General features: G+C 41.0%; 1 protein-coding gene across 50 annotated transcripts in view; it reads left to right on the forward strand.

The window, feature by feature from the left end:
* The window catches only part of PUM1 (pumilio RNA binding family member 1), a 122,649-nt gene that overhangs the window by 39,315 nt on the left and 55,499 nt on the right, over positions 1–27,835 (forward strand). For 21 of the 50 annotated variants that reach the window (XM_070596299.1, XM_070596313.1, XM_070596293.1 and 18 more), the window contains exons 4-7: positions 11,554–11,662; positions 12,629–12,807; positions 22,194–22,360; positions 24,357–24,627. The exons of 3 other annotated variants lie outside the window; for them this stretch is intronic. In XM_070596299.1, coding sequence (XP_070452400.1) covers positions 11,554–11,662; positions 12,629–12,807; positions 22,194–22,360; positions 24,357–24,627 — 726 coding nt within the window. The remainder of the gene's footprint in view (positions 1–11,553; positions 11,663–12,628; positions 12,808–22,193; positions 22,361–24,356; positions 24,628–27,835) is intronic. 26 more of the 50 variants (XM_070596250.1, XM_070596330.1, XM_070596309.1 and 23 more) reach the window with 2 other exon arrangements.

Genomic DNA, 27,835 nt, shown 5'->3' on the forward strand with positions numbered 1-27,835 from the left:
GAAATAAGCTAAGGCTGACTGGGTGTGAGGGTGGGTTTGAGTATTTGGTCCCATCTTGAGGCGGAGGACTCCTTCTCTCTTAATTGAGCTGTTTGCTTCCTGCTTTGGGGATGTGAGGGAGGCAGGTGATGAAGCAATGCTTTCATGGTTTTGTTCGTGAACTTTACAGGTTTGTTAGTGAGCTGGAGGCTTATCCTTTGCACACGGGGCCCTCAGGTGCTATTGCCAGAATTATTCATGTAATTATTGAAGTCCAGACCTAGTACACCGTGAATGTGGTTATGTCATAGATCAAACCGTATAGTTGACACATGCATAAAAACAAATGTCCTTATTTATAGGTAGCTGAGGTAACATGCCGTTCTCATATCCTGCAGAAAAGCCTGGTTCACCCTGGGCATTTCTTCATGTTCTGAATGTAGTTTACTGTCAGTTTATCAAGTTTTAAAAAGATAGCAGAGAAAAGAAGTTTCTTCTGGCTCCATCCGGTAACTTGAAGTGGGAAGGTGTAAGGGAAACCTTCCTTGCAGTGGATTCAGGAGAGAGTGCAATGAAGAAAGGATGAGTGTGCAGCTTGCCCCTGGTTACTTTATCACAAAATAATGTGGAGAGTGAGATGCTGAATGTTTTTGGAAGGGCATGCTTTATAAAAGTACAGCCAATATCTTTTGTGTGTTTCCTTTCAAGGATGAAGTTGTTGAGTGATTGTGTTCTTTGTATGGTAATAAGCACTGGAAAACCCCTGTGCTCCTTGAGGAGAGTGCGTTTTGGAATTTAACAGTGGTCTGGGGCCGGCCCGGTGGCACAGTGGTTAAGTTCACACGTTCTGCTTCAGCGGCCTGAGGTTCACCAGTTCGGATCCTGGGTGTGGACATGGCTCTGCTTGGCAAGCCATGCTGTGGCAGGCGTCCCACATATAAAGTACAGGAAGATGAGCACGGATGTTATCTCAGGGCCAGTCTTCCTCAGCAAAAAGAGGAGGATCGGCAGTAGATGTTAGCTCAGGGCTAATCTTCCTCAAAAAAAAAAAAAAGTTGGAGTTTAACAGTAGATGTCAGTTGAAGAACTGACTGCAGTTCTCTCTAATTTGTGGTTGTCCTAAAATCTAAGAGCTACCAAATTCGTATCTCTACTTGATTGCTCTTTTTGCTGTTACTGTTCCCCAGTAACCTTCAGTGGATCTTCAGGACAACCTTAAAATTTTATCCATTAGACTTGTGAACTTAAACTTGCAAATGCCATCTTCGTGCGTGCTTGGATCCTGTTTTCATGTGGACGTTGCACTCAGTTGACTGCAGAGTGATTCCTGATTGAGGGAAATTCAGTGGGGGACTGGTTTGTGTACTTGGTCACTTCGTTCTTGTCTATCATAATGGGCTATGAGTCTTCACTTTGGAAATTATATGGATTATTTTTAATCCTTTGAGAACTGGGAGAGGCATCTAAGCTGAAGTTTGTCCATTCTTTGCCCCATTTCCACAGCTTCCTTCTCTTACCATTTCATGCCTGGATTACTGCACTGACTTCTGCTTAGCCTCTCAGCATCCATTAGCTTTTCTCACCCATCTATGGGGGAGAGTCAGACTAATCTTTTAAAGATAATTTTTATGATATTTCTCTGTGTTGTTGCCTACTGGATTAGAGCCTGACTCCTCGGTGCTCCTTAAGCCTCACTGGTACCTGGACTGGTTGTGCCGTTTCACCCTCTCCTTGCCTGCTCTGCTTTGTGAATGGCCAGGCTCCTTTTTTATTCATGGGCACCTGCCCTTCTTGCTTTAATTTCTCCCTGTGCTCTTTGTGGACAGTCCTTTCCACTGTCTTCTCACTCTGAACTCTCCCCTCCTTCCAGGCATTCCGTGCCAGTCCTGTTCCAGCTTACTGTCCTTTCTGTATCTGTGTGTGGTGGGTCTTGAGGTCCAGCAGTCTTGCTACACTATTAGCCTGCTTACCTTAAAATGCCTTGTAACCGGGTCAGTTTGATTCCTGATAGGTTTTTCTTTTTAATCTTTTCTTTCAGGGCAAAGAATGTCTTCTACTTTTGTTATTTCCAGTAGTGGCTAATGCAGGCTGTGCATTTCAGAGTATGGTCAAGTAATACTTAGCTTTTTAATATCAATAAATACTTCAGATGCTGAAAATTTGTTTTTTCAATAGGCAGAAAAGCAATATTGGTTTTCCAGATGTGGGAGAGAAGATCAAATTACCTCCTATTGGCCAGGCCTAAGTGATTTGTGTGATTTCATCCTTAGTGGTGGAAGTGTTATTAAAGGATATTACATACAAATATTAACAGTGTTTATGAAAAGTGCTTAATAACCCGGGAAAAATTATTTTGTAAAACTGTTAATTTTATATACTGGATAATTATAATTATGCAAAAAATTAAACTTTTATTTTTTTAAAAGGAGTATATTATATTTCAACCAAAAGAGAGATTTAGTTAAGACATCATTATTGTGGAAATTTATTTTCAGTAGTAATTGTCTTGCCACATAGGCTAAAGATTTTAAGCAGTAATTACTAGTTGCCAGATTGTGATGCTGCCTAGTAGAGAAATGTGAAAAAATTATAGCAAATGTTGTTAGACAGTTTTTTGTGATTTGAATAAAATGAAACAGAACGAAAATGTTTTAACATTTAAAAATAATCTTTACACATAAATATTGAGTAACTGATTAAAAAGGATGCAAGACACTTCCTTAATTAGTAGATATATAAAGGAGAAGTGAGAATTTAGAAGATCATATTCCTTAAACTGAAAGAGAATGTGAACATGAAAACACCGTCATCTTTATTTATTTATAGACTTAGTTTTTCGTTTGTTTTTTATTTGAGGTATAATTGGCATGCAACATTATATTAGTTTCATGTGTATTTCATAATGATTCACTATTTGTGTATATTGCAAAATGATCAGAATAAGTCTAGTTAACATCCGTCACCATACATAGTTACAGATTTTTTTGTGTGATGAACACTTTTAAGATTTACTCCCTTAGCAGCTTTCAGATATGCAAAAGAGTATTATTAACTATAGTCATCATGCTGTACGTTACATCCCCATGGCTGACTTTATAACTGGAAGTTTGTACCTTTTGACTCTTCACCCGTTTTGCCCAACCCCCATCCCTCATCTCTGGCAACCAGCAATTTGTTCTCTGTATCTATCTGCTTGAGTTTTTTTTTTTAGATTCCACGTATAAGTGAGGTCATATGGTATTTGTCTTTCTCTGTCTGACTTATTTCGCTTAGCATAATGCCCTCAAGGTCTCTCCTACTTAGTTATTTTTAGTTTAAAAAATAAGTGGCTTGTGGGGCTGGCCCCGTGGCCGAGTGGTTAAGTTCGCGCGCTCTGCTGCAGGCGGCCCAGTGTTTCGTCAGTTCGAATCCTGGGCGCGGACATGGCACTGCTCATCAGACCACGCTGAGGCAGCGTCCCACATGCCACAACTAGAAGAACCCACGACGGAGAACACACAACTATGTACCGGGGGGCTTTGGGGAGAAAAAGGAAAAAATAAAATCTTTAAAAACAAACAAACAAAAAATAAGTGGCTTGTGATTAGACGATTGAACATTTTCATCATTCCTTATTTAAGCTACCATTTTCAAAGTGGATTGGCAGTTATTATCTGCATTTGAAACATATGGTATGAGCTCTCTCCTTATAATTGCATTTGGGTTTGGCCCAGTGGTACAGTGGTTAGGGTCGTGTGCTCAGCTTTGGTGGCCCAGGGTTCGCTGGTTCAGATCCTGGGTGTGGACCTAGCACCACTCATCAAGCCATGCTGTGGCGGCATCCCACATACAAAAAAATAGAGGAGGATTGGCGCAGGTGTTAGCTCAGCAACCATCTTCCTCAAGCAAAAAGAGGAGGACTGGCAACAGATGTTAGCTCAGGACCAGTCTTCCTCACCAAGAAAAAAAAAGTACTTTGAAGTTATGTTGAAGTGAAATGTATCTGCTTAAGAGAAAATGCCTTATTTGTTGACAGTGAATTCCATACCGCCATAAGTTCAATTTTTATTTGTTAGAAAATCAGTTCTAAATCATAATAAAAGTATATTTTGTAACAAGTCATCTGTAATCCCACCATACCAACAAGCACCTGTTTTAATTTTAATTATTCTTTCCAGTCTTGATCCAAAAGGGAAGGGTGTGTGAGGAGAAGCAGTCCTTACTTGTACAATTTTTTATTTTACTTTTAAAATTTACTGTTGTTTTGTCAGTATTACAGTCACGATGGCTGTTCCGGCGAGTGTACATTGTTGCACTACCGTGGGCTTCTTGCACACTTAGTTTGCTCCCAGCTTGTTTGCTCTTACACTTTGACTGTAGAGGTTTTTTTTCTTTTGAATTTTTTGTTGAGGTAATTCTCAGGAATGAATTTGACTCTTTTTTTTTTTTTTTTTTTTCAATTCTTCTCCCCAAAGCCCCCTGGTATGTAGTTGTATATTGTAGTTGTGAGTGCCTCTGTTTGTGCTGTGTGGGACACTGCCTCAGCGTGGCCTGATGAGTGGTACCATGTCTGCACCTGGGATCTGAACCGGCGAACCCCGGGCCGCTGAAGTGGAACGTGCGCACTGAACCACTGTGCCACTGGGCCAACCGCCCCCGCCCCCATGTGACTCTTGATGTGTCTCTTTTCTGAACCCTTTCCAAAAGAGTTGTCCTAACAGTGAACAGATGCACCTTTTTTTAAAGCCTTGTAAAGGATATTGATTTATACTTTTATGTTTAGACCATTTCTTGTTAAAGCTTTAGTAATAATCATATGAGTAGAGTTTATAGTATTTACGAAAGCACTTTATATCTTGTCTCACTTCATTTCACAACAACCCTCTGTGATATAGAGGGCTAGGTAAATCCCCTAAGGCATTAAGATTTTGGGAAGGGATTTCTGAAAATCATGATTTTCACACGTCAGAGCTCTGAGTAGAACAAGCACCTGTCAGTGATTACCTATAGTACTTTATTTCAGTCAGTTTGGAGCAGTCCTCTCTCTGAGTTGATGTCAGATTCTTTTAATGTGATGAAATTATTTACTAAGAGATTCAAAAAAATTTCTTTTTGGCCGTGTCTTACCAGCCAGTTAAAATATCTGGTGTTTGACTCCTGCGTTGGCTACATTCCCGTGCCTCTAAGCTTGTGATGGAAGTCTGCATTACCAGATAATGGAGCAGGCCTGATCGGGCCTGCAGTGCTGTCGCAGCCTGTGAGGGGCGCTCCCTGGAGAGCCGCGGCTGTGCTTGAGACAGCTCTGTGCAGCCCGCGTTGCAGCTGGGAGCGGTTCCCTAATGCTGCGTGCCCCTTGAGTGCAGAGTCCTTGCTGGTGTGTGCATTCGGTGTTGAGACCATCGGTAACCCTCCTTCTGCTTCCCTAGGCACATATTAGTGGTGGGGTGGCCAAGCAGGTCCAGTCCTTAATCATCACTTGCCTCTTCTCACTTTCTGGAAAGCTGTAATCATGGTTCTTGCAGTGTCTTGTTAGAGCCCTTAATTTTGTGGGATTTACGCTGAGGTGGACTGGGCGGTGCTGTGTCCTCTGCTCACTGAGTGCTAGGAGCATTTCTTTGGCTAGCCATTAGTAGCGTGAAGCCTGTTGGTTACTACTTGGTTCTTAAATGACAGCAGCAGCTAATTCTTTGAGTGGCTACTGAGTTCAGCTTTGTACTACTCCTTTACACGATTTCATTTAATGTTCTTGGGAGTTCATTTTATGGATGAGAAAACTGAGCCGTACACGGGTTAAATTTACAATTGGGATTTAAAATCAGTTTTTAAAAAATGATTTCAAAGCACTCGTGTGCTTTACCAGTGTATTAATTCTTAGAACGAGAAGCTTAGAGGTTGGCATTCTCAGCCCTTCACCACCTCCTCCTCTGTTTCAAGGGCTGTTTGTAGGCGTTCATGTGATGATTGTGCAAGTGTAGCTTGGTGTATTGCTGTTTTTGTTGTTAGATGATAAAACAAAAAAGATGTTTCCAAACAAAATTTCGCCATCCCAAGTGGCTAACATTGCTTTTAAACCAGTGCTTGATTCTATTTTGTTCTCCAGAAGCCTCAGGAATAAGCTTACTGATTCCTTTACTCTCCTTAAATCATTTCTTTTACAAACCTGTGGTTCAAGCTGGGATAAGTAGTGTGTGTGTTTTCCTCCCAAAGATTTGAAAACAGACACAATTGGAGGGGCAATTAGGAATCCCACTTGATGGGACAATACAAGGAAGAGTACATCTTTTGTATTGCACTGCTTCTGAGTTTGTAGGTCTTGAAAGAGACCAGTTGTTAATTCAGAGATGATTGAATTATAGGATTGACCTACACTAACCTGAATAACAGACTAATGTATAAATACAAAAATGCAGTTCACTGGTTTGTAAGGAGAAGCAGTAACTCAAGTGGACAGGATGGTTGTGTTCATTGGTCAGTGTGCTTGGCTCTAGGCGCAGGCCAAGTTCTCGTAAGGAGTTTGCTTGGTAAGCGGAGTCTGAGCCGGGAAGTGACTTGGTGTTTTTAGTGGCTACTGTGATCGAGCTGTTATCTAGCCTGACGTGTTAGTTGCTTTCGTAAGGACAGACTTGTTTGTCATGCACCCTCTCCCTAAATATGCCAGCTGGATAATACTGCCTACATCTGAATCCCTGGGTCTCCTTTGCTTTGGTTGAACCCATTCCTAATTCCCATTATCTTCCTGTAGAATTGTGAGATCTTTTAATCCTCTTATTGCCTAACCTGTCTTTAAAGTGAATTTTGTAAACCTCTGCTGTCATCTGTTCTTTTTTGTCCTGTCAAAGAACAGTCTTTGTTTCCAAATTCTTGTTGGGATAAACAGTAACTATCTTTTCATATACTATTTGCTTTTAAATTTTTGCTGATTGAGTTTAGGTGTTGCTTAAGTGAAGGTTTGGCACCTCCTGGCATTTGTACCAGTGGATTGGCATGCCAGTGGGTTGACGAACCAGGATGTTTTAGGCCAATGCTGTGGATGATGTTACCTCTAGAAGGTTACTGTTGAATTTGGAATAATAATTAGATACTCATCATCACTTTGTTTTATAATTCAATAGATTATAGCTCCTTTTTTTTTGGTGAGGAAGATTGGCCCTGAGCTAACATCTGTGCCAGTCTTCCTCTATCTTGTATGTGGGACACTGCCGCAGCATGGTTTGATGAGTGATTTAGGTCTCCACCTGGGATCTGAACCCGTGAACCCCAGGCTGCTGAAGTGGAGTGTGCTGAATTTAATCACTAGGCTACCGGGCCTGCCCCTATAGCTCCTTTTAACGTGCTTAGATTTGAACAGTTAATGTCTTTATTTTAGTTCACTTTTTTTTTTTTGAGGAAGATTAGCCCTGAGCTAACATCTGCCAATCCTCCTCTTTTTGCTGAGGAAGACTGGCCCTGAGCTAACATCTGTGCCCACCTTCCTCTACTATATGTGGGACGCCTACCACAGCATGGCTTGCCAAGCGGTGCCATGTCCGCACCCGGGATCCGAACTGGTGAACCCTGGGCCGCTGAAGTGGAACGTGCGAACTTAATCGCTGCGCCACCGGGCCAGCCCTTTAGTTGGCTTTTGAGTATGTGATTGCTGCTAATTCTCAGCAAGCTTAACATGTCTAAGTCAGTTTCTTTTTGCAGGATTAAAAAAGGCGTCATTTTTTAATACAGAAGGGTTATGAGACAAAGTAGCGGAGAACATGAAATGGAGCAGACAAAATTCTTTCCAAATTCAAAAACACTTGGATTTTAGATATTAGAAATGGAACAAGAAGTGCTTCTTGAAAACAAACTCTTAAAGAAGTGTTTGAATATAAGAAAACTTCATCTGTTCGCTACTGCATCAGTTACCAATTGCTATGTAACAAATTACTCCCAAATTTAGTGGCTTAAAACAACGCAGTTGTTTAAGCCTCACAGTTTCTTAGGTCAAGAACCCAGTCAAGGCTTTGCAAGATCCTCTGTTTCCAGGTCCCTCACAAACTGAATCAGAATTTTAGCTAGGGCTGCGGTCATCTCAGAGTGCAATTGGAGAAGGGTCTGCTTCCAAGCTTACTCACATGGTTGATGTCAGGGTGAAGTTCCTTCCTCACAGGTTATTGGCTTGGGGGCCTCAACTCCCAATGAATTGATGTCCAGTGACCTCTCTTGGTTCCCTGCTATGTGGGCCTCTCTATAGGGCAGCTCGCAACATAGCAGCAAGCTTCATTGGAGTGAGCAAGCAGGAGGGCAAGAGAGACCAGTGAGAGGCCAGGGGAGGAGCAGAAACAAGACCGAGGTTAGTTTTTGGTTACAATCTTCAAAGTGACACCCCATCACTTTTGCCTTGTGTTATTCTTTAGAAGGAAGTTGCTGGGTCCAGCCCACAGTCAAGGGCAGGGGATTACACAAGGACCAGGAGGCAGAGGTCATTAGGAGTCATTTCAGACCCCGCTGACCACACAGCCGGGGAGTGGAGATGGGTATGTTTTAGAGGAAAGAGAGAAATGCTAGATTCTGTGGAATATCCAGAGACCGAAGAGCTTTGCTAAGTTCGCTTCTGTCTTTGCCCAGGTACCTTAGTTGAGTATTTTACTTTCCTTCCCATTTGCAGAGCACCTTTGCAAACCCGTAAGATTCACTTTCTCTTCCTTTCTGCCGCCCTCTTCTCCCGCATCCTTGTTCTTTATCTCTTACAAACCTGCCTTTTCAGTCCCTGCTGTTTTCATTGATAAGAGTTAATTGACCTTCTTGCTGCTCATTTGCCAAAGCATATGGAATTCTAGTACTTTCTGGGCTGCTCCTGGCATCTATTTAGAATTTATACTGATTGTTAATAATGGGGATACGGTTGCCTTGTTACTGACTAGGGTCTTGAGTTTTTTGGTGTGTGGTTGAGACTTTGCATCTGTTACTACTTTGAAGTAGAATCTCCACTTTTTAGCACCTTTTCTACATGTTTGTTGTATTGTTGTTTCCTTTTGAGAGAATTTGGCCTGAAAACAGCCTTGCTTATATGTTTGCCTGCTTTTACTGGCTTTGCATGTTATAACAGTCTGGCAAGCTACAATGAAAGATGACAAGATCCCAGAAGTCTCTCTTTTTTTTTAAAGATTTTATTTCTCCTTTTTCTCCCAAAGCCCCCCAGTACATAGTCGTATATTTTTTAGTTGTGGGTCCTTCTTGTTGTGGCACGTGGGATGCCGCCTCAGCATGGCTTGATGAGCAGTGCCGTGTCTGCTCCCAGGATCCGAACCCGTGAAATCCTGGGCTTCCCCAGCAGAGCATGTGAACCTAACCACTCGGCTGCGGGGCCGGCCCCCCAGAAGTCATTTTTGAAGCCTTGAGTTCAAGGGCTGCTGCTTTCAGTAAGCAGTTTGACAAATTATTGACAGACTGTATTTGCATATGGAGGCTGGTACTTATAGAAGCTTTTCCTTGAGTTTTGAATAAAGATTTCCAAATTTGTGTGGAGAGGGCTAAGCACCATAATGAGTATTTTTGCGCTCTTTCCACTGTTATGTGGAGAACAAAATTAACCCACAAGTGGGGTGTCCCTTGTGCTGACATTCTTTCTTCTGTACACAAAGGAGAAGTTGATGTGGACTCCTCTTTGCTCACACGCCCTACAAAACACGGGAGAAAAACCAGAATGTTAGTTGGAAAGGGTACGACCAATAGGGAAAGAAATTCTCTTTGTAATCTTGTGAGAGGATAGTTTTGAGGCTAAAAAGAGAACATGAAGTTTACCAACAGGAACTTCTGAGTTGGGCTTGAGTAGCCCACATTAATTCTCAGCGCCCCTCCTGTCATTTACAGCTGTTCGCCTTGGTTTGAGGCCGGTGAATACGTTTAGTGAGGACCTGATATGCGGTGGGCATTGTGCTAGGTACTCAGCAACCACATCTCCAATTTTCACGACAGTCTGGAAGACATTCCTTCAACAGGACAAAGAGAGTGAGGCCCAGGGCACGTCAGCAGTTTGTCCTAGGACACATCGAGGTTGTCTAGTCCAGGGCTTCCTCACTCCACTGCTTAGCTGTGGTCTGGGCTGTCCCCCCATTCAACCCCTCTCATCCCCTCAAGTGACCAGACCAGCTATGTCCTCCTTGCTGTCAGAGAACGCACCCGAGAAGCGCACTAGGAGTTGACTGCTTATGACTCTGTAACTGAAAGTAAACCTATGCGTCTGTGCAATTACATGTCAGACCAGAGTGTGTCTTTTGTCATGATCTTGTTGGATTAGAAAGTAAATTAGGGCCTAAAGAGAAAGTATGTGGGAAGCTGCTTTGGTCCAGGTAGTAACCCGTGTCTGCCAGATAGATTTATAGAGCTCGATTAAAGTTATGCTGAGAAACCAGAATTTAGGTGTGGAAAGCTGAGATTGATTTTAGTAAGGGCAAAGTTGAGTTATTCCTCCACTGTCATTGGGTTATAAATATCACTTAGGTTATCATTTAGGTTATATATTAGAAAGGTCAACCTTTATTGTCAAGGAGGAGAACAAATGTTTTGTGCTTTATGGTTTTTTATTCAGTTCCTCTGAGAAATTTGACTCTCCAAGTATGCTCTTTTCTGCTCAAAAATAGTGGTTAGGTAATGTTTCAAACTTTTGAGTTTCTTGTCTGACTAGTAGCAGCTGAAATGGAAACATAATAAGAGGAGATAAAGAACATTTTAGTGAGTAAAGCTGATGAACGGCATGAAGGATAATGGGATTCTAGTGGAATTTTACTTTGTAACCCTAGTCATTGATGCTTTTGATCTTGTGCAGCTGTATTTGGCTTGAAGGCTACTAGGCGTTTCTTTGGTTGAAGCTAGTTTAAACTTCTCACTGGTTTAAGGCCAGTGATGCCTGCATTTCTGTGAAGCGTGGAATGTTTTGTGAAGTCACTTTAACGGCATTACTAATTAGCTGAGGTCAGGAGATTTTATTTCCCTTCTAGGAACAGAGGAATAGCTGTTTTATCTTTCAAAGATCTTGGAATAGGTTAATGTTGTGGTTGGGAGTTTTTTTGTTTTTATTTTTTCTTTCTGGTGATAAAAGTGTTTTGGTTAACAGAATCTCTTTGTATGAAGGAGGTAAAGTTTGCCCTAGCATTCCATCGCTGAGGTCTGAGTTCATGCCCCGGCCTGAGTCACTCTGTATGGTCAGTTAGTACACATGCAGGCAAAAGAAGTGCTTTAGTGGTTCTAGGCACCTTCTTTGTCAGTAAGAGTAAGAGTCTTAGCAAGCAGTTAGCTAATAGATCTCATATTAGTCCCCTTGCCCCACTCCCTTAAAAAATCTTGGCATAGGTTAAGTGAATAATTGTAGATATTTAAGCTGAGCCTCTATTGTGATGGGTTGATCTGGGCCCCCTACCTCCCCGCCTTGCCTTAGGCCTCTCTGTGACTTTTACCAGATATGCGTTAGTGCCCTGATCACAATCTGCGTAGTCAGAACACTGTGATTAAAGACCTGCAGGGCACATGAGCATCTTCAGTACCCTTGTCTAAAAGAAAGTGTTGACTGCTGTACTTTCATCCTTTATGAATTCTTTAAAAGCATCTATTATTTTTAATTTGCAGCAGCTCTTGCCAGGTAAAAAGTTTTGGGAAACAGATGAATCCAGCAAAGATGGACCAAAAGGAATATTCCTGGGTGATCAATGGCGAGACAGTGCCTGGGGAACATCAGGTAATCTAGATCTAGCATCTGTACTGTGATTTATGCCTGTCTTAGAGCTCCTTTCCTCAGCAGTTGGCAAGTCGTGAATTTTACATCAGTGACATAAGCATGTCAAGCAGTGTCCTGTCCTGTAGTATAATTGCCATGAAGGAGCTTATATGATGTAATTTATTAAAACATAATTAACACAAAATCAAATCTTCAATATTTTATTCAAGTGCTAGCCACAGGGCAATGGTCTTATTTAAAATGACCAGAATTCCAGCTATAACTTTTTGTTGTGTATTGCTGTCAGCATACTTGGAATTAGAAAATCCGTGCCTGCCATTTGAAGTTCATGTTTCTTTTTTCTCACCTTGCCCTTGTGTACCGTGTATGGGATAATCTATCTATAAATGTGGTTGGGGTCAGATCAAGTCAGTGGGCACTGGTGCTCTTCTGACAGACTGCCCCCGAAGAGGGATGGGGAGAAGGTGTAGAGGCAGACACGCTGACAGCAGAAAGAAATGACGGGTGAGGGAGGAACGAGACAGAGCCCAAAGCCGGCGTGCTGTGCTGCAGCACAGTGTAAGAATGGAACCTCCGATGACAGCGAGTCACCAGAAAAGATCAAATTATGTTGTTTTTAAAAAGGGCAGTAAAATCACATTTTCTTTTAGTAATATTATCAATAAAATATATTAAAAAGAAATTCTGTTACTTGAGAGAGGGGTAAACGTTGATTTATCCACTTAGCTGGATAAACCATATGCGTGAACTGCCGTATTGTTCTGCTGTCCTGGGTATGTGAGGGTTGTGTTCTGTTCATTAGCTTTTGTAGAATGTTATACTTAGGGGAAGACATAATAGGACATTTGGCTCCACTGACCATGGAGGTCTCCCGATCCCCAGTCGTTGGTTTATCCCTGAGACGTCACTCGTAATTTGTCTGAGCCTCTGGCTGCACTGTATCATGCTTGTGTATCTTTTTTGTAGATCATTCAGTTTCCCAGCCAATCATGGTGCAGAGAAGACCTGGTCAGAGTTTCCATGTGAACAGTGAGGTCAATTCTGTACTGTCCCCGCGGTCGGAGAGTGGGGGACTAGGCGTTAGCATGGTGGAGTATGTGTTGAGCTCATCCCCGGGCGATTCCTGTCTAAGAAAAGGAGGATTTGTAAGTTGGCTTGAGGAACTTGTTCCTATCTCTCTCTCTTTTTTTTCCCTAAAGCAAAACATGCCTGTTTAGTTTCTTAGATATTCACAGCACTAATTACAGAGTATTTTAAAACACTTTTATTGCAATTAGCAGACATAGTAGGAGATGCAAACTAAACTTTTTTAAAAATAGACAAATGATGGGTTTTTTGGACATATTGATAGTAATGTGAGATAACTGAAATCTAGATCTCAGTTCATTGGTCTACCAGAAAACACCATTTTTAGTTTAGAAGAAAAAAAAGTCAAAAGAGAAGGAATTAAGAAAAGAAAGCTGAAGCTGGAGCGTCAGTAGGAAATAGATCTGAGAGCAGCGATTTGCCAGTCCCCAAGAATCCTCACAATGGGGTAGCTCTGTCGGACCGTTCTTGTTCTGCTAGCTAGGCATTGATTGTGGATGATCTTTGAACAGCGTAGCGTCTCATACCCAGCCCGGCGGGAAATTAGAAGTTCTGTTAATTCTGTCTACGTTTTTTTTTCAGATTCATTACCATTGACCACTCTGATGCTAAATTGTAGCCCAAGCAGCTTCTCTGTCTCCAGCTTCTTCCCTTTTAAGTCTTAAGCAGTCTTCCTCAAGCATCTTTGATAGCCTTTCTCAAAACTGGTTCTTTCTTATATCATCGACTTTCCAGATCTCGAAGTCTTAAGATGCATTTCCATTTGATCTTCCTCATTTTGTGTCCTGTGACTGGTTTTATATTCCACGTCACAGCTAGGAAGGCCATGAAGACACCCTGAATCTGTCTTCCCTCCTTTTCTCCCACCTCAACTTGTTTTGTACTTTTTTCAAAGCATTTTCTCACTGTAGTCCTTGCGGGCTTATAGTACCTATTGGCAATTATTTAAAGGACCTTCTGTCCCCTAAATCATATGAATAATTTTGCTTCTGTGATGATCTGTCTTTATCGTACAGCATTTGTCATCAGTGTTGTATTGTCATACATCTGTTGCTGGGTGTCAGAGACTCAGCCTGTTTTCCACATTCCACTCGAAACTCCTTTCGAGTAAGAGCAGTTCATTTTTGGTGCGGCTTCCTCAAGTGTCAAATATAATTCTTTAAGATGTTAGTGGACAGTAAACGAATGGTTGTCAACTTGTTTGCATGAAGAGAACAGATAGGATCTAAGGTAACTGAAATCCACATGGAGTTCGCTTTATTCTAGGCATGTCAAAGATGGTGCTGCAACCTACAGTGGACACTTGGCATGTGGCTGGAGCTTTTAATTCCACAGGAAAGCCAGAAGAAATAAGGTGAAATGAGCTTCTTTAATGTAAGAGGTTGATGAGGATTCCTCCTAGCTCCACGTGTAGAAGTTTGGTGTGAGGAATTTAGCCAGAAGAGAATCTTCTGTTTTTATAGTAACCCTCAGGTAGATCAACGGACTAAACTCGGGCTTTTTGTCTTAAGTCTGGAGTACTAGCCATTCCAAAACTGACCGGATCGCTTCTGGATCTTTTGACCCTGGGTCAGGTTTGGTAGCTTATGGATCAGATAGGAAAAGGCTTCTTTTATTTGAACCTTCCCGAGAGGCTCCTTGGGAAGAACAAGATCTACCCTTTGGATGTGAGGAATGGGCTCAGGCAAATGATCGTCTGCCTGCTGCCCCGTGGGGAGAATGGTGTTGCTTCTCTTCTTTCACCTCATCCCCAGCTCGCCTCTTTTTCTGTCTCTCACTTTCCTCATCTCATGAGCGCAGATTCCTCAGAGGAAGTGCTGCCATCTAGTTTTGGCCAGTAACTTTTCACTATTTACTACAGGAGAAAAGTTAGTATTGTGCATAGGTAAGTTGTTAATTTGGTGAATGGACCCTCTGTGACTCTTGCTGTGAGTTCTCTGAAGTGTGTGTGACCAGTTTCTAATTCTTGGGCATTAGCCAGGAGGTGTGTGCCTGGGTTACAATCAAGTTTGTAGGAGGCAGAAGAATAATTGGAATTAGAGAAAGATAAAAGACTGGGACTAAATTACTACTGTTTTTCTCTTTTTAAATAGTTATTTCATTAGTTAATCTTATGCGAAAGCTGTGTCTTTGGCATTCAGAATCTTGTATTCCTTTTTGTAAAGGTGGCCTCCACCTGTAGTTGTCTTGGGAGACTGGTGATTTTTACCTCTTTTCCGGTATTATCACCAGAAGAAGTTAAGACCTCAGGATAGAGATCAGAAAATTGAACTTGCTAAGAGATAATTTACCAAGCTTCTGAGGGTTACGTAAAAATAAATGAAAATTCTCCAAATCTGTTCCAGTTTCTTCTCAGAATGAAGGTTGTGGGTAATGAAATATTATCCCATATTTTGGCTTGAGTTGCCTCTAAAAGGTGATACGGGAGGACTGATCAGTGACACCAAGCTACCACATTAGCATATCCAGTCTTTTGGTGGATGGAGGTCTGAGGGTCAGTTTTTATCAGCTTTGTGGTTGTATCCTGCTGATCTTACACCTAACCTGGCTTTGCTCTGCCTGGTAGTTCTGATTACATTTGACCAAAGCTCTGCTCCTGGAAACCTGAGTCACTTTCTGTTGTCATGGTGTACACGCATCTTCTTGGAAAAGGTGAGGCCCACCCCCCTTTTTAAAAAAATCTAGCCTGTCATTCAAAGTGTTATTCAGAGGCCAAGGAAGGTAGAATATCTGCTTCTTGTAGATAATTGTTCTAAAGAGTGGTAATTGGTGGTTTACGGGTCGAAGCGCTCAGATGTTTTTACGTTTTGAGGGGCTGTACCAACATTGCCTCCGGTAGGCCTTGGAGAAGCCCCATTTTAATGCCCTGAGAGCTGAAGACATAATGAACGTAGACCTCAAAGCAAGTACTAAGGGGCCATTCTTAGCTACTGACAACAGATAATTCAGACTCTGATCAACTTTTCAATTAAAGGTGATTTAGAACTAATCTACTCATTCTACAGTGGTTTTCCATTTTTAATAAGGTGGTTTCCTGGTTTCAGCTGGAATGAAGGTATTTTAACTCTTTGTCTAGCTTTCCTGAGCTTTCTTAAGTTCATTTTGATTGTACAAATGGAGTCAGTAGTGTTGGCTTCTGTGATAAGAGTGCTTTCAGGCTGACGGTGAGAATCCAACAGCAGTGTTTTGTTCCCGGCGCCCACATAAACTTTTGGTGGTGTCCACGTGAGTCAGATGGTTCGGGGGGCAGCTGTCAGAGTCACAGGAAAACTCAGAAAACCGCTCAAGTCAGTTAAGTCTTTTACTGTATTTTCTTTTTGTATCCTTTATTTTATTTATTCCTTGAATAAGCTATCCCCTCCCCCCCAAAAAACATAACTACTGTATTTTGAGGTTACTGGGTATAACTGCCCATCTGTGTCTTTTGGAATACCAGCTGCTCTTCAAATAAATGGAAGCCTAGCCAATCAGAAAAGTAGATCATAAGCTCACTCTTCCCAGTTTATGGTGCCTAGGGAAATGAGAAGACCACCATGAACTTCGATTAGGGTGAAGATCACCCTAACCTTGTAAAAGAAAGATTTAAAAAAAACCCCAAAAAACCTTGGGACTGCCTTTCTACTTGTCTATAGGAACTGGCCACTTTCTGTCGTGGAGCATGCATACTCATAGCAATTCAGTTGGGTCACAGAACTTGATGACTTTCCTTTCTGATTGTCACTGCATTCTTTTAGGTAACCAGTGCTACTTTAATTAATTGTTTTTAAAAAACTTTGTGCAGTGTAATACAGTTAGAAGTCAGGGGTTTGAGTCTCAGCTGGATCTTAATTTCCTCATCTGCAACATGGGGATGATTAAAAATCCACAGTGTAATTCATACGGCTGTGTAATATATGTGAAATTGCTTTGTAAACCTTATAAAATTTTGCTCCAGAGTCCATGGGCCAATAGGATTATCAATAGCTGGGAGCTGATTAGAAACGCAGAATCTCAGACCCTACCCCAGGCTTGTTGAATCAGAATCTGCATTTTGACAAGACTCATAGGTGATTTGTATGCACATTAAAGTTGATAAATACTGCTGTAAGACGTAATTTTCATGGAAGATTCAGTCGCCAGCAGGCTATGCATCAAATTCAGAAACGTCTCTCTACAGGGTGGGGGTCCCTTCAGATTTGAGCTTCCCTTGAACAAAAAATCTGCAGTGTCAAGCTTTTAGACACTGAAGAGATTAAAAGTTAAAAAACAAAAACAAAAACAAGCCCAACTTTTAGAAAACCCTTTTTTTGGTTTTCCTTTCTGTAATAACAAAAAATACCGTTCTACGTGTTTAAGATCTGTTTTCTTTTTCCTCCTGGATCTGGTGGTTACCACAGCAGAGGGAACACTCCTCTTACCTTTCTGCACACCAGGAATTGGGTGATCATATACACAGTGCCTGGTATGTTCCGTGTTCCACTGTTTCTAAAGTGCATACCTCCCCACTTCGTCCATTTTGAAGTTGGGATGCATCTTTCAAATGATAGTGTGTTATAGCTTAATTGCCAGTGTTTCCTTCTTAGTGGCACATAAAATGATGGTATGTCTTATAAATTGATGGTGTCTCAGATTTGATGAAATGTGGTAGTGGGAGGTGGCTTGATTCTGTACATATATCTCAGAAAAAGTCATTGGGACAAAAGGTCTAATGATGAGAGCCAGAACAGTTTGTTTACAGAGGGAAAAACGTAAGATGTCTAGCAATTTTGAAGCTTTCGGGCTGTGGAGGTGAGGATGAGCATGTCTGAAAAAGACAGTGGGGAAAAAAACGTGAAAATTGGATAAAGTACTTCTAAGAAGTTTTCTTCTTGTTGTTTTTAAAAGATTTGCACTTTCATGAATTGCCTTATTTAATCCTTGAAACAGCCTTTTGAGCTAGATACTGTTGTCCCTATGAATTTATAGATGAGAAGAATGAGGCTTAGAAGGGAAGTGGTGGGGTCTGGATTCACACTTTGTTCTAATTTCAATTCTTAGCTGTATTGCTTTCTGCTGTGCTATACTGGCTTGTTCATTAGTTGAGTTCCTCACAATAGGATCATGTTATGTTAATTTAAAAGTAATTCACATGGCTAGTAACTTCAAACTTTATTAATTTTTTTTAATATTTGAAATTTTTTATTACCAGTAGGACTACAAACTGCATAACTTCAAAGGAAATTGACATTTCAGCTTTTGGGCCTTTTGTGAAAAACACATGAGTGTACTCAGGAGAAACCACTATTTTAGTTAACATTGTTATGGTTTCTGGACTCAGTGTGTCAAGCAGATATGCAGAATATTCCTTTTTAGAAAGAAGGGAGGAAAATTACTAATCTCATTGAATGTGACTTCTGCCCTGTGGAGCTTTGTGCTAAGATCATGCAATAAGAGGAGAAATTAAATTCTCATTTCTCTGACTTCATTCAGAGTTAATAGATATTTTCTGCACTGTTCCTCCTGTCATGTGAGGCTTTGGGGAGGCTGAGCCATAAATGGGTTGGCGCTGATCTGCAGTGTGCGCTTCCTCAGGATCTGCCTGCTCTTCCCTCCGTCCTTCCGTATCTAGCAGTGGAACATGTTCCTCCCCCCTTTGTAGATTTGGGGTCTCCCAGAGCCTTTCTTGTCCCGCTCTTGAGCTTTTAATTGAGCGTGGCAACTTGCATTTTCAGCACACACTGCCTGTATTTCAGTTCTACAGGTTTGGGTTAACATTCATCTAAAGGAAGACCAAGACCACAATAAAAAGATGCTATTAATCCTTCTTTGTTTTTTCTTTCATTCAGCTAATAAACTTTTTCAGTACTATTATGTACTAGGTGCTGTGTGACTAAAGCAAAACCTAAACCCTGCCTTTATGATGCTTCCATTGGACTTAATTACAGTGGTTCTCACTTGTGAGTGCTTATTGGAGTTACCGGAGGAGAAGCTTTTTATAACATTTGTGGGAGCCTCTACAGACAATCAAATCAGAACCTCTGGGAGCAAGCCCAGACACTTGTAAATTTTAAAAAGATTGTGATACTTGACACTGATCGTAGAGCCACTGCATTGTGAAAATGACGGTGTCCCTGGAAGGGCCAGATTGGCTGTACAGTTACATTAGAGTTAAACCATTTAATTGAGGCTTTTAAGATTTTCAAACTTGATAGTACAGATCATGTTACCATTATCCATCTCAGTGCATAGCTTTTACTAATATATTATATTTGTATAAAATGATTTATACTTTAGCATATGCATCATTTCATTGATATTCATAACTGCTCTGTTTTAAACAAAATTATCCCTGTTTTATAGAGGAGAAAAGTAAGACTCAGGTTTAATGACCTGTCTAAAGTCCTGTGACCAGTAAGTGTTAGCAGTTGAGAAAGTAGGTTCTGTGCAATCTGAGTTAGTACTTTCTTAAAGACCGCATAGATACAAATAACTTACCTTATATTAAAAAGGTTTTAGGGGGCCGGCCCGGTGGTATAGTGGTTAAGTTTGCACGCTCTACTTCGGCATCCCAGGGTTTGCAGGTTTGGATCCTGAACGCGCACCTATATACTGCTCATCAAGCCATGCTGTGGTGGCATCCCACATACAAAATAGAGGAAGATTGGCACAGATGTTAGCTCAGGGCAAATCTTCCTCACTAAAAAGTAAATAAATTAAAAAAATTAAAATCCCATAAAATGTACCAACCATTTATTCTCCTATTCTTCTCTCTTTAGGGTCTTCACTTTTCTAAGAGACCATTTTTATGATCCTGAACCCTGTATTGTCTTTTAATAACAGACTTTTGACAGAGTGGTTTCCCGCCTGTACTCTTGGTGTCATTCAGAAATCAGATTTCATGTCACCTGTTTTTATTTAGGGCTGTTGTTGATTTGCTGAAGTTTTTTCTCTTAAGTAAACTTTTTATTAAAATATGACATATACAGAAAAGTGTTCGTCATAAATGTTGATCTTCATGAATTTCTACAAAATGAATACACCCTTGTAACTATCCAGATCAAGAAATGGAAGCCTCCTTTGGTCTCCCACCTTTGAATAGAAGAAACCTACTATTCTGCTGAGGCATTAATAACCTATTCAGAGTAGAAAATTGGTAGCTTTATTTTGCATGAATGTTCTGTACAATATTAGTGACAAACAGCCCATTTCAGGGATATTTTTGAAAATCTAGCCCTTGGCAGTCTAATTGAGAAGGTAAGTATCAGTGGCCAAGTTTTCAGGCCAGAGTAATCGGCTTACAGACAGGCTGAGCATCTTCTCAGCAAGCCCTTGTAAAGGGTCACTGAGGAAGCATAATGCAGAGAGTTGATTTGGAAAGTGAGTCTCCCCTGTCACCAGATTTCTTGCTTGTTGGTGAAACTTCCTACTACTACTTTATCCCATTTCCTTCCCGTTTTTGCCTGCAGACCTTTTGAACTCCTTGTGAAAAATTGGGGCTGATCTGCTCCTCCTAGCCAGTGACTTGATTTGTAGATTTGTGGAAGATTACTTAGGTGTATTCGTGGATGGTCCTTTTAATACTCTTTTATTGACGTTAATGGTATCTAATTCAGGTAGCGTTGTTTGTTGTCTAGACCACATCACCACCTCCTGGTTGATAAAGACAGTGGGAGGATCTTTCTTATTTTAGCAGTTCAGTTTTGCAGGATTTTTGTTTGGCATTTCAATTTTCTTCATCATATTTTTTGAACTTCTGCCAGGGATAGGAAAATGAATATACAGCTTCTGTCAGTTTTACTTTTGCGGTAGGAGGAAGCTATTGTCTCTGGACATTTTGAAAGCCCTTTCTGTCTTTAGAATCCTGTCCTATTCCCATCTCTGCTTTGGGGTCTCAGTGTGATGCTTAATTGGCTATCATTCACTTCTTTTGAACCAAAAACAATCTTACGCTTTCAAGATTCTACTCTGAAAGTCACGTCTCATGGCTGCCAGCCCTGTAGTTTACCATCTAGATGCCACATGAAACTGAGTTGTATATCCTTTCTAAGTTCCTTCTCGTATGTGTTTCTTTGTTCGTATTAGCCATGAGATAGTTCTTTTTCTGTGTTAGCTTTGAATGGGGAATGATTTTGAAAGTAAAATGGACTCTGGAAGTGGTAATTGAAAGGTCTAAGAATGTGAAGGTCCACGAGTCACCCTTTCTTGGCCAGAGATCTCTAAAACTACTGTGAGAGCATCTATTGTGCATTTGCCGGCCTGCACACTCACAGCTGAGCGTCTGCTGCTCCAGTGTCCATTGATTCCCCCCCAATGAAATTTGGTTGTGGTGACTGGAGATGCTGTGCAGCAGTTCTCGCCTTCTTCTGATTGGATCTTGCCCTTTTCCAGGAGCTTTAATTTGGTCCAACGTATTTGTTTCTTTCTTAAACCAGAAACCAGTTGTGGGGACAAGCAAGGTTGCCTCTCTTTAGTTTTACAAAACCAAAGGTTACTTGCCCTTTGATCAGATTCTCCAAAGCTCTCTGTGCAATGTCAAGTCGCTATGCCAAATCTTTTCCTTTTGGAAATCAAGGCACGTTTGCTTTATGTGTTGTGGGTAAGAGGAGACAGACTTAATTTCCTTAGAAGACAGGACATCAACATACTTGGCACCACATCAGTTCTTTTAGGTCCAGTCTTTCAATCTTTGTAGTTTGAAACACTTCAGAGATGAATTCTGTTGCATCACTGATTCGACTTAACATGCTCCCATGTAGTCTCAAGATAATCTGGTATGTGACGGGCAGGTAGTGGAAGGCAACAGGTAAACATTTAGAATACTCTTGGTGAATTTCAGTTAGATTTAACATGTTTTGAAGGATTAAAAAAATTAAAGTTAAGGATGATTGTGAATTATTGATGCAATAAGCTCTGAGACATAGGGTGGAACTGGGGTGGTGGGTGGTGCAAATTGGCAAGATATATATATCTCAAGATAAAGTATAGATAATCTAATTAGAATGATGTCAGACCACACTTAGCTCAATATTCGCAAGCAAGGGAAGCACTCATATAGGCAGTGGTGAAGTAGGAAATTTCTTTCTGTAGGCTTAACACTTTCCAACTATACTGTTAGCTTCCATACCTGGGGCTTATTAAGAGTCATTGTATTGTATATAGTTAGATTTGAGAGTAGAGAAGTAGCAGCAAGAGAGAAAGTTGTGGCTGGGCCTTGGATAGAAAGGAAAAAAATTGGGTGGTGGGACATTGGGCTTGGTAAGACTGTCCTCAACTCTGTAACATAAATGTATGTCTGTCTCCCCCATTTGGCAAGACTTTCTGCAGTGTTCCTGCCTCTGTGTTGTCTGTTAATTAGATTGTAATGTCTTGAAAGGGCATGAACACTAGCCTGTTCTAATTAGCATCTAGTGTAGTCTGCTGTCCACAGTGGTTGCCCACTATTATTAGTTGATGATGATTAGTGAAGCTGAAGCTATTTTTCAAACAGGGCCCAAGGGATGCAGACAGTGATGAAAACGACAAAGGTGAAAAGAAGAACAAGGGTGCCTTTGATGGAGATAAGCTAGGAGATTTGAAGGAGGAGGGTGATGTGGTGGACAAGACCAATGGTTTACCAGTGCAGAATGGCATTGACGCAGACGTCAAAGATTTTAGGTTTGTATGTTTTACGCTTCTGATTTTTGAATGGGGGCTCTGGGTTTTTGTTTTGATTTAGTTTTGTTTTGATTTTAGTTTTCCTTTTCCCTCCTTATGTGTCCTTTTTGAGAATTGGGTCTAGTGTAGGCCATACCACAAAGATTGTAAATTAACTGGCAAGGTGGAATTTTCTAAGAGCTGTGAATGCTTTGCCAAATCAGTAGGGTTTGCATTTGAGTAGGGCTATGTAATTTCCAGAATGATGCCATAAAGATCATTTCAGTGATTCTCCAATATCAAAATCACCTGGGCTGGGAGCCTTGGGACTTTCGCCAAGTTTCTCCCATGTCACTATCTTGGGAGAAACCATGGTTACTAATGGAAGTGTGTCATCTCTCTCTGGCATGTTAGAGTAGAGGGAAAAACACTTGAGGACTTCTGAATTATTTTGTTTGGGACTCATAAGCTCCCTTTGAGCTAGGTGGGTCAGGTATCATTTTTTCTCGTTTTGAAGAACCAGAGATGCAGCTTAGACGACTTGTCCTGTTGATGCCTCTCATTTCGTCTCTGGTCATGAGTGATTTGCAGGCTTTACCCTATACTTTAATACACGCGCTATTAAAATGATATTTGTCTTCCACATTTGACAAGTATTCTTCATTTATGTAGGCAGCCTTTAGTGATGGTTATATAATTTGAGCAATCTAAAAATCCTTGGTCAGTGATGTACAGGTAGAGAATTTAATCTTTTAGTGTTAGTCTAAAGCTAATATGTGTGTGTCTAAACACACACACACGCACACACACACACATCTTATTTTAATATATACCAAAGCCAAAATTAAAATAGACTTTGGATCATCGTTTGTAGAACAATGTTCAGTTGTTTGGTATTCCTAATCTAGTTTTTGTATCTTGTGAGTGCAAAGAATTACAGTCTTGGGAAGAAACATGAGGCACAGAGTAATAAATACTCATTTACCTGAAGTCTTTCGGATGAGTTTGGGTAGCCTCTCAAGCAGCCTGTTGCTGTGTTTTGTGGTATTTAACTTTGGGGCAGGTGGTGGTGTTAGGGCATGTGTGTGTGTGTCAAGGAACACAATAATAGCTTTAATTTGTACCAGTTACAGGATTTGTTTTAGGAGTGAAAGGCGTGGAATGTAGTCACAGGCTACACTGCCCTGACCGGAATGTAATTTTATATCGTATTAGTCTGATTTGGGATCCTGTAGTCCTTCACTGCTTTTACGTAGGGTGGCCATGTGGCCCAGGTTACGTAGGGCAGTGCTCATTTATACCTGTGTCTCAGGATATTTTATTAATAGTGCCCTTTCCTCTCTTAGGAGTGTCCTGGTTTAGATGTTAAATTATATCCTCACATTACTTTTCATTTTTAGAGTTGTCTCCTTAGCAGGGGCATATCCTAGATAATTTATTCTGTACTATTTCATAATGGTCTACGTCTTCTGATTTCTTAGAAGGGGAAAAGGGGAGACAGTTTTAGCATTGGCCGGTAGTACCCAGTAATACATAAAATTCTTTTTATCCTATATAAAAATTCTTTTAAAAATCCAAGATCATTCTCAGATGTAGAATTTCCCTTTAGAAACTACTTTTTCCATTGGCTCTATGTCTAAAAAGTAGACGTTGCTTTTGGGGGCTTGTTTTACTACCAGCATTTTGGGATCTCTGGTTCATAGATGCCACAGGCAGTGATTTTTCCAGTTCATTCAGTGTTCCTCAAATCTGGGCCCCATTTGTGAAAGAAATTGTAAATTAATAGCAGGTAATGTAAATGTAAGGGGAGGGTTGTGGTGGGAAGACAGCCATAGAAGAGTCGTTTCATAGGATATAAGATGTAAGCACCATAAGGGGTCTCTGGTTGTTTTGTAGAAAAAGTTTTAAGTACTGTTGATAATAAGCTATGTCAAGGACATTGTCCTTAAACTTGGGTTGCTGTAGTGTCCCTCCCCGCTCAAAATAAGATTTAATGCCCTTTACTTTCTCTGTTTAGCCGTACCCCTGGTAATTGCCAGAACTCTGCTAATGAAGTGGATCTTCTGGGTCCAAACCAGAATGGTTCTGAGGGCTTAGCCCAGCTGACCAGCACCAATGGTGCCAAGCCTGTGGAGGATTTCTCCAACATGGAGTCCCAGAGTGTCCCCTTGGACCCCATGGAACATGTGGGCATGGAGCCTCTTCAGTTTGATTATTCAGGCACGCAGGTACCTGTGGACTCAGCAGCAGCAACTGTGGGACTTTTTGACTACAATTCTCAACAACAGGTACTGTGTGTGTCTCTGTCACTCTCTCTACTCTCCCTCCAGCCAGCACATTATTCAAGTAACTAAGAACGGGGGATGGGAGGAGGGTGGCATTATTTTAAGCTGTTGATAGCCAGCCCTTCTTAACCCAGCAGTGATGGGGGTTTACACAGCTTCTGTATCATCCCCTCAAGAAGCTCATTCCCAAGCTGAGGTGTCATTTGCGAGAGACCACCCTGCTCTCTGTGAAATTCCTTTGGCTCCTCTCTCTCCCCAGGGCCTGGGGAGTGGACGAGGTGGTGTTACCTCTTGTAATAATCCTCTTGGATGCCAGATTCATCTCTTTGAAGGTTAATGTGATTGTGATGCTACCGGTTTTTGTTTTGTTTTTAAAATAGTAAACTCTCTGTTACCACTGTCAGGGACCCAGTGCTAGGTTGCCTTATTGGTCATGTCTTTTAATTAAGTGAGTTACTGCAGATAACAAACATACCTGGTACCGTTTGAAAGAGTTAGACTGATTAGAGGACACACACATACAAATCACTCAACGTAAAATCTACAGTGAAATTACTTGGCTCTTTGTTTTATTCATAAATCCCTGGAAAATACTGTAAATGTGCCTTCTGGGTTTGAAGGCATGGTATGACTAACTCTAGGGTTTACTGATCATTCTGTTTAATTTTTTTTTAAAAGGAAAATCATCTGTCTGAATTATAAAAGGAGGCAGGTAGCTTTCTAAACTTGTTAAGTTCCACTAATTCTCCCTTGTTGGAATTAGTTTGATGGGCCATGAATTTCTCATACTCTTTAACTTTGGACTAGAACATAAATATAAAACTTGTAGATTTGAAAGGTTAAAATCTCGCTTTGAAGTTGAGAAATTCTCTATCTATGGGAGGAAATTGACTTGTGGTCTTTGGAGACCAGTTGTAGCATACTGTCCCTTTAGTTGTCATAAATAGCTGATTTTAAATGCATTTTCATTGATAGACAACTGGGTAATAAAGTTAACCAGGTGACGTTTACCAAAAGCAATCCCTTTAAGGGATGATGCGATGTGCACGCCCTGCGCTCAGTGTCAGATGGATGTGTTAGGTTTTGTTGAGAGTAAACTAAAAGTGCACACTGTTCTTCTGTAGTTCCCAGTGGGTGTGCCCACCTCTTGTAAGACTGGACTTTCTGTGAAACAGTCTTCTTACACTGTTTTGCCTCTTTGCACATAATCCTCAAAACAGCAGTTTTGAGTGAAGCCAGAAATCGCTTCAGGTGCTGAAGATATATTAGACTGCAAAATATTTTGTGCCACGTCAGCAAATATAGGGACACAGTATTCCTGTGTAGATTTCAACTTGTCCAGCTTTGAATGTTAATGTGCTAGTTTCTCTCTCTCGATTGAGGTTGTCAGTGTAGGCTATTCCTAATTAGTGTCCTCTAACCTACTTACATTAAGAAGTTTTATCCGATTCTTTCTTTACCTGAGTTTCTTTCTGCTCTGTCTTTGTCTGAACTTCCCCAGCAGCTCTTAGAACTCTGGCCATTTTTGGTTCTTCTGTACTCAGTCTCACCCTTTTTAATCCTCTGCTTATTATTTAAGAAGTGTTTGTCTTCAACCTCTTATGGATGAAAATCTGATTCTCTTTCATTTAATTGTTCTTTAGTTCATAGCCAGAGTTGGGATTCTCATTTGATTTACTGGTCTCTGGTTTCAGAATAATTTTACCAGTTTTTTGGGAGATTGGACAATTATTAGATTCTCAGACAGAAATATACTTTTGCATACCTACAAGTAGTTAACACAATTACATTAAAAACAGCACCCACTCAGGTTTATAAAACCTGGGGTGCTTCCACCACGTCTCTCATTTCAGCAGTTTTTGAAAGTGAATGTTATTATTTTGAAAGTTAAACTCTTGTTGGGTTCTGGCTTTTCCTATACGCGTTTGTTGCTGCTACATAGGGGCATTGTTAGAAAGATGTACCACCATCATATGATGTGGTCACTGTTGTTTTAGTCCATGGGCCCCTGATTCTTACTTTGCTGAGTAGATTGTTTGACACATTCTAGTACTCGGCACCCTGATAGCCTGCCTGGGACCCAGTGCCTCAAGACTCCAAGTATCTTCAAGACCCTTAACCTCTCAAAGGCTCTTGCCAGTAGTTGTTAAGAAGGAAAGGTCCTTTTTCTACTGGAGATTGGTGTTCTTAGGTTTTTATCCCTCCAGTCTTTCTTACCCTTTTGTTTTTCATCACACTTTATACCCCTTCCCATTTCTACTAATTTAAATTGTTCTCATTCTTCAAGGTCCAATGCTGTTACCTTTCTTGATCTCCAAATCAAAAAGTTGCCATGTCTGTCTCCTTAGAGCTCTGTAGTGCATTGTGCTTCCTTAAGAAAAGGAGTCACCATATTCTGCCTTGTGTTACGATTATTTGCTAATAGTCCTTGTTAAACTGTAAACTCCTTGAGTAAGGTCTGGGTCTTGTCCCCTCTATGTCCTCTGCTTCGCTTTAGCAGACCAAGTTTTCAGGGAACTTTTTCCATATCCCTGTTATAATATCTCGAACATCTCCTGTATTTAATATGCTTCTCAAAACTAAAATTTGAAACCAGCCTCCTAAGAGGTCTGGAGGCTGCTCCTGGAGGGTTAGCATGCATTGTAACACGCGAGTCCTATGGACCTAGTCCGCCACCTCGTGCCCCACGTACAAACGACTAGACCTGTATCAGATCGAGGAAATCTGCCTCCTGGATCACTATTTAACCATTTAGGGTCACGGCCCTCTGTTGCCACCTAATAGAAGCCATGATCCTCTTATCAGAAAAATGTACGTAATTCTTTTGGCACCCACCGAATGTTGTGGATAACTTCAGGGAGATCACAGATCTGTGGACTGCAGGTTATAACCTCTGTTTGCATTTTTTGTTCTCACCTGTAGCCAAGAATATCTTCTTGATTGAAATGGGCTCCCCCCGACCCCCATGGCTCTCAGTTTAGTTATTCTGACTTATTTGGTTATTTAAATAGTGTAAGGAAGTACTCACTGACAAGTGATGCGACCATTCATGCCCATGTCCTAGGAACCTTAGACCCGAGTGTACTCTGTTCTCTCAGGAAGGACGGACTTACGGAAGAGGCGATCTTGAGTGGTGTCTTGAGAGACTTGTTTATACCAGGAAGAGAATGGAAATTCCAGTGGAGGAAATAGTAAACCTGAAGGATTAAAG

Source organism: Equus przewalskii, chromosome 2, assembly GCF_037783145.1.
Source record: "Equus przewalskii isolate Varuska chromosome 2, EquPr2, whole genome shotgun sequence".
In the NCBI taxonomy this organism is placed as follows: domain Eukaryota; kingdom Metazoa; phylum Chordata; class Mammalia; order Perissodactyla; family Equidae; genus Equus; species Equus przewalskii.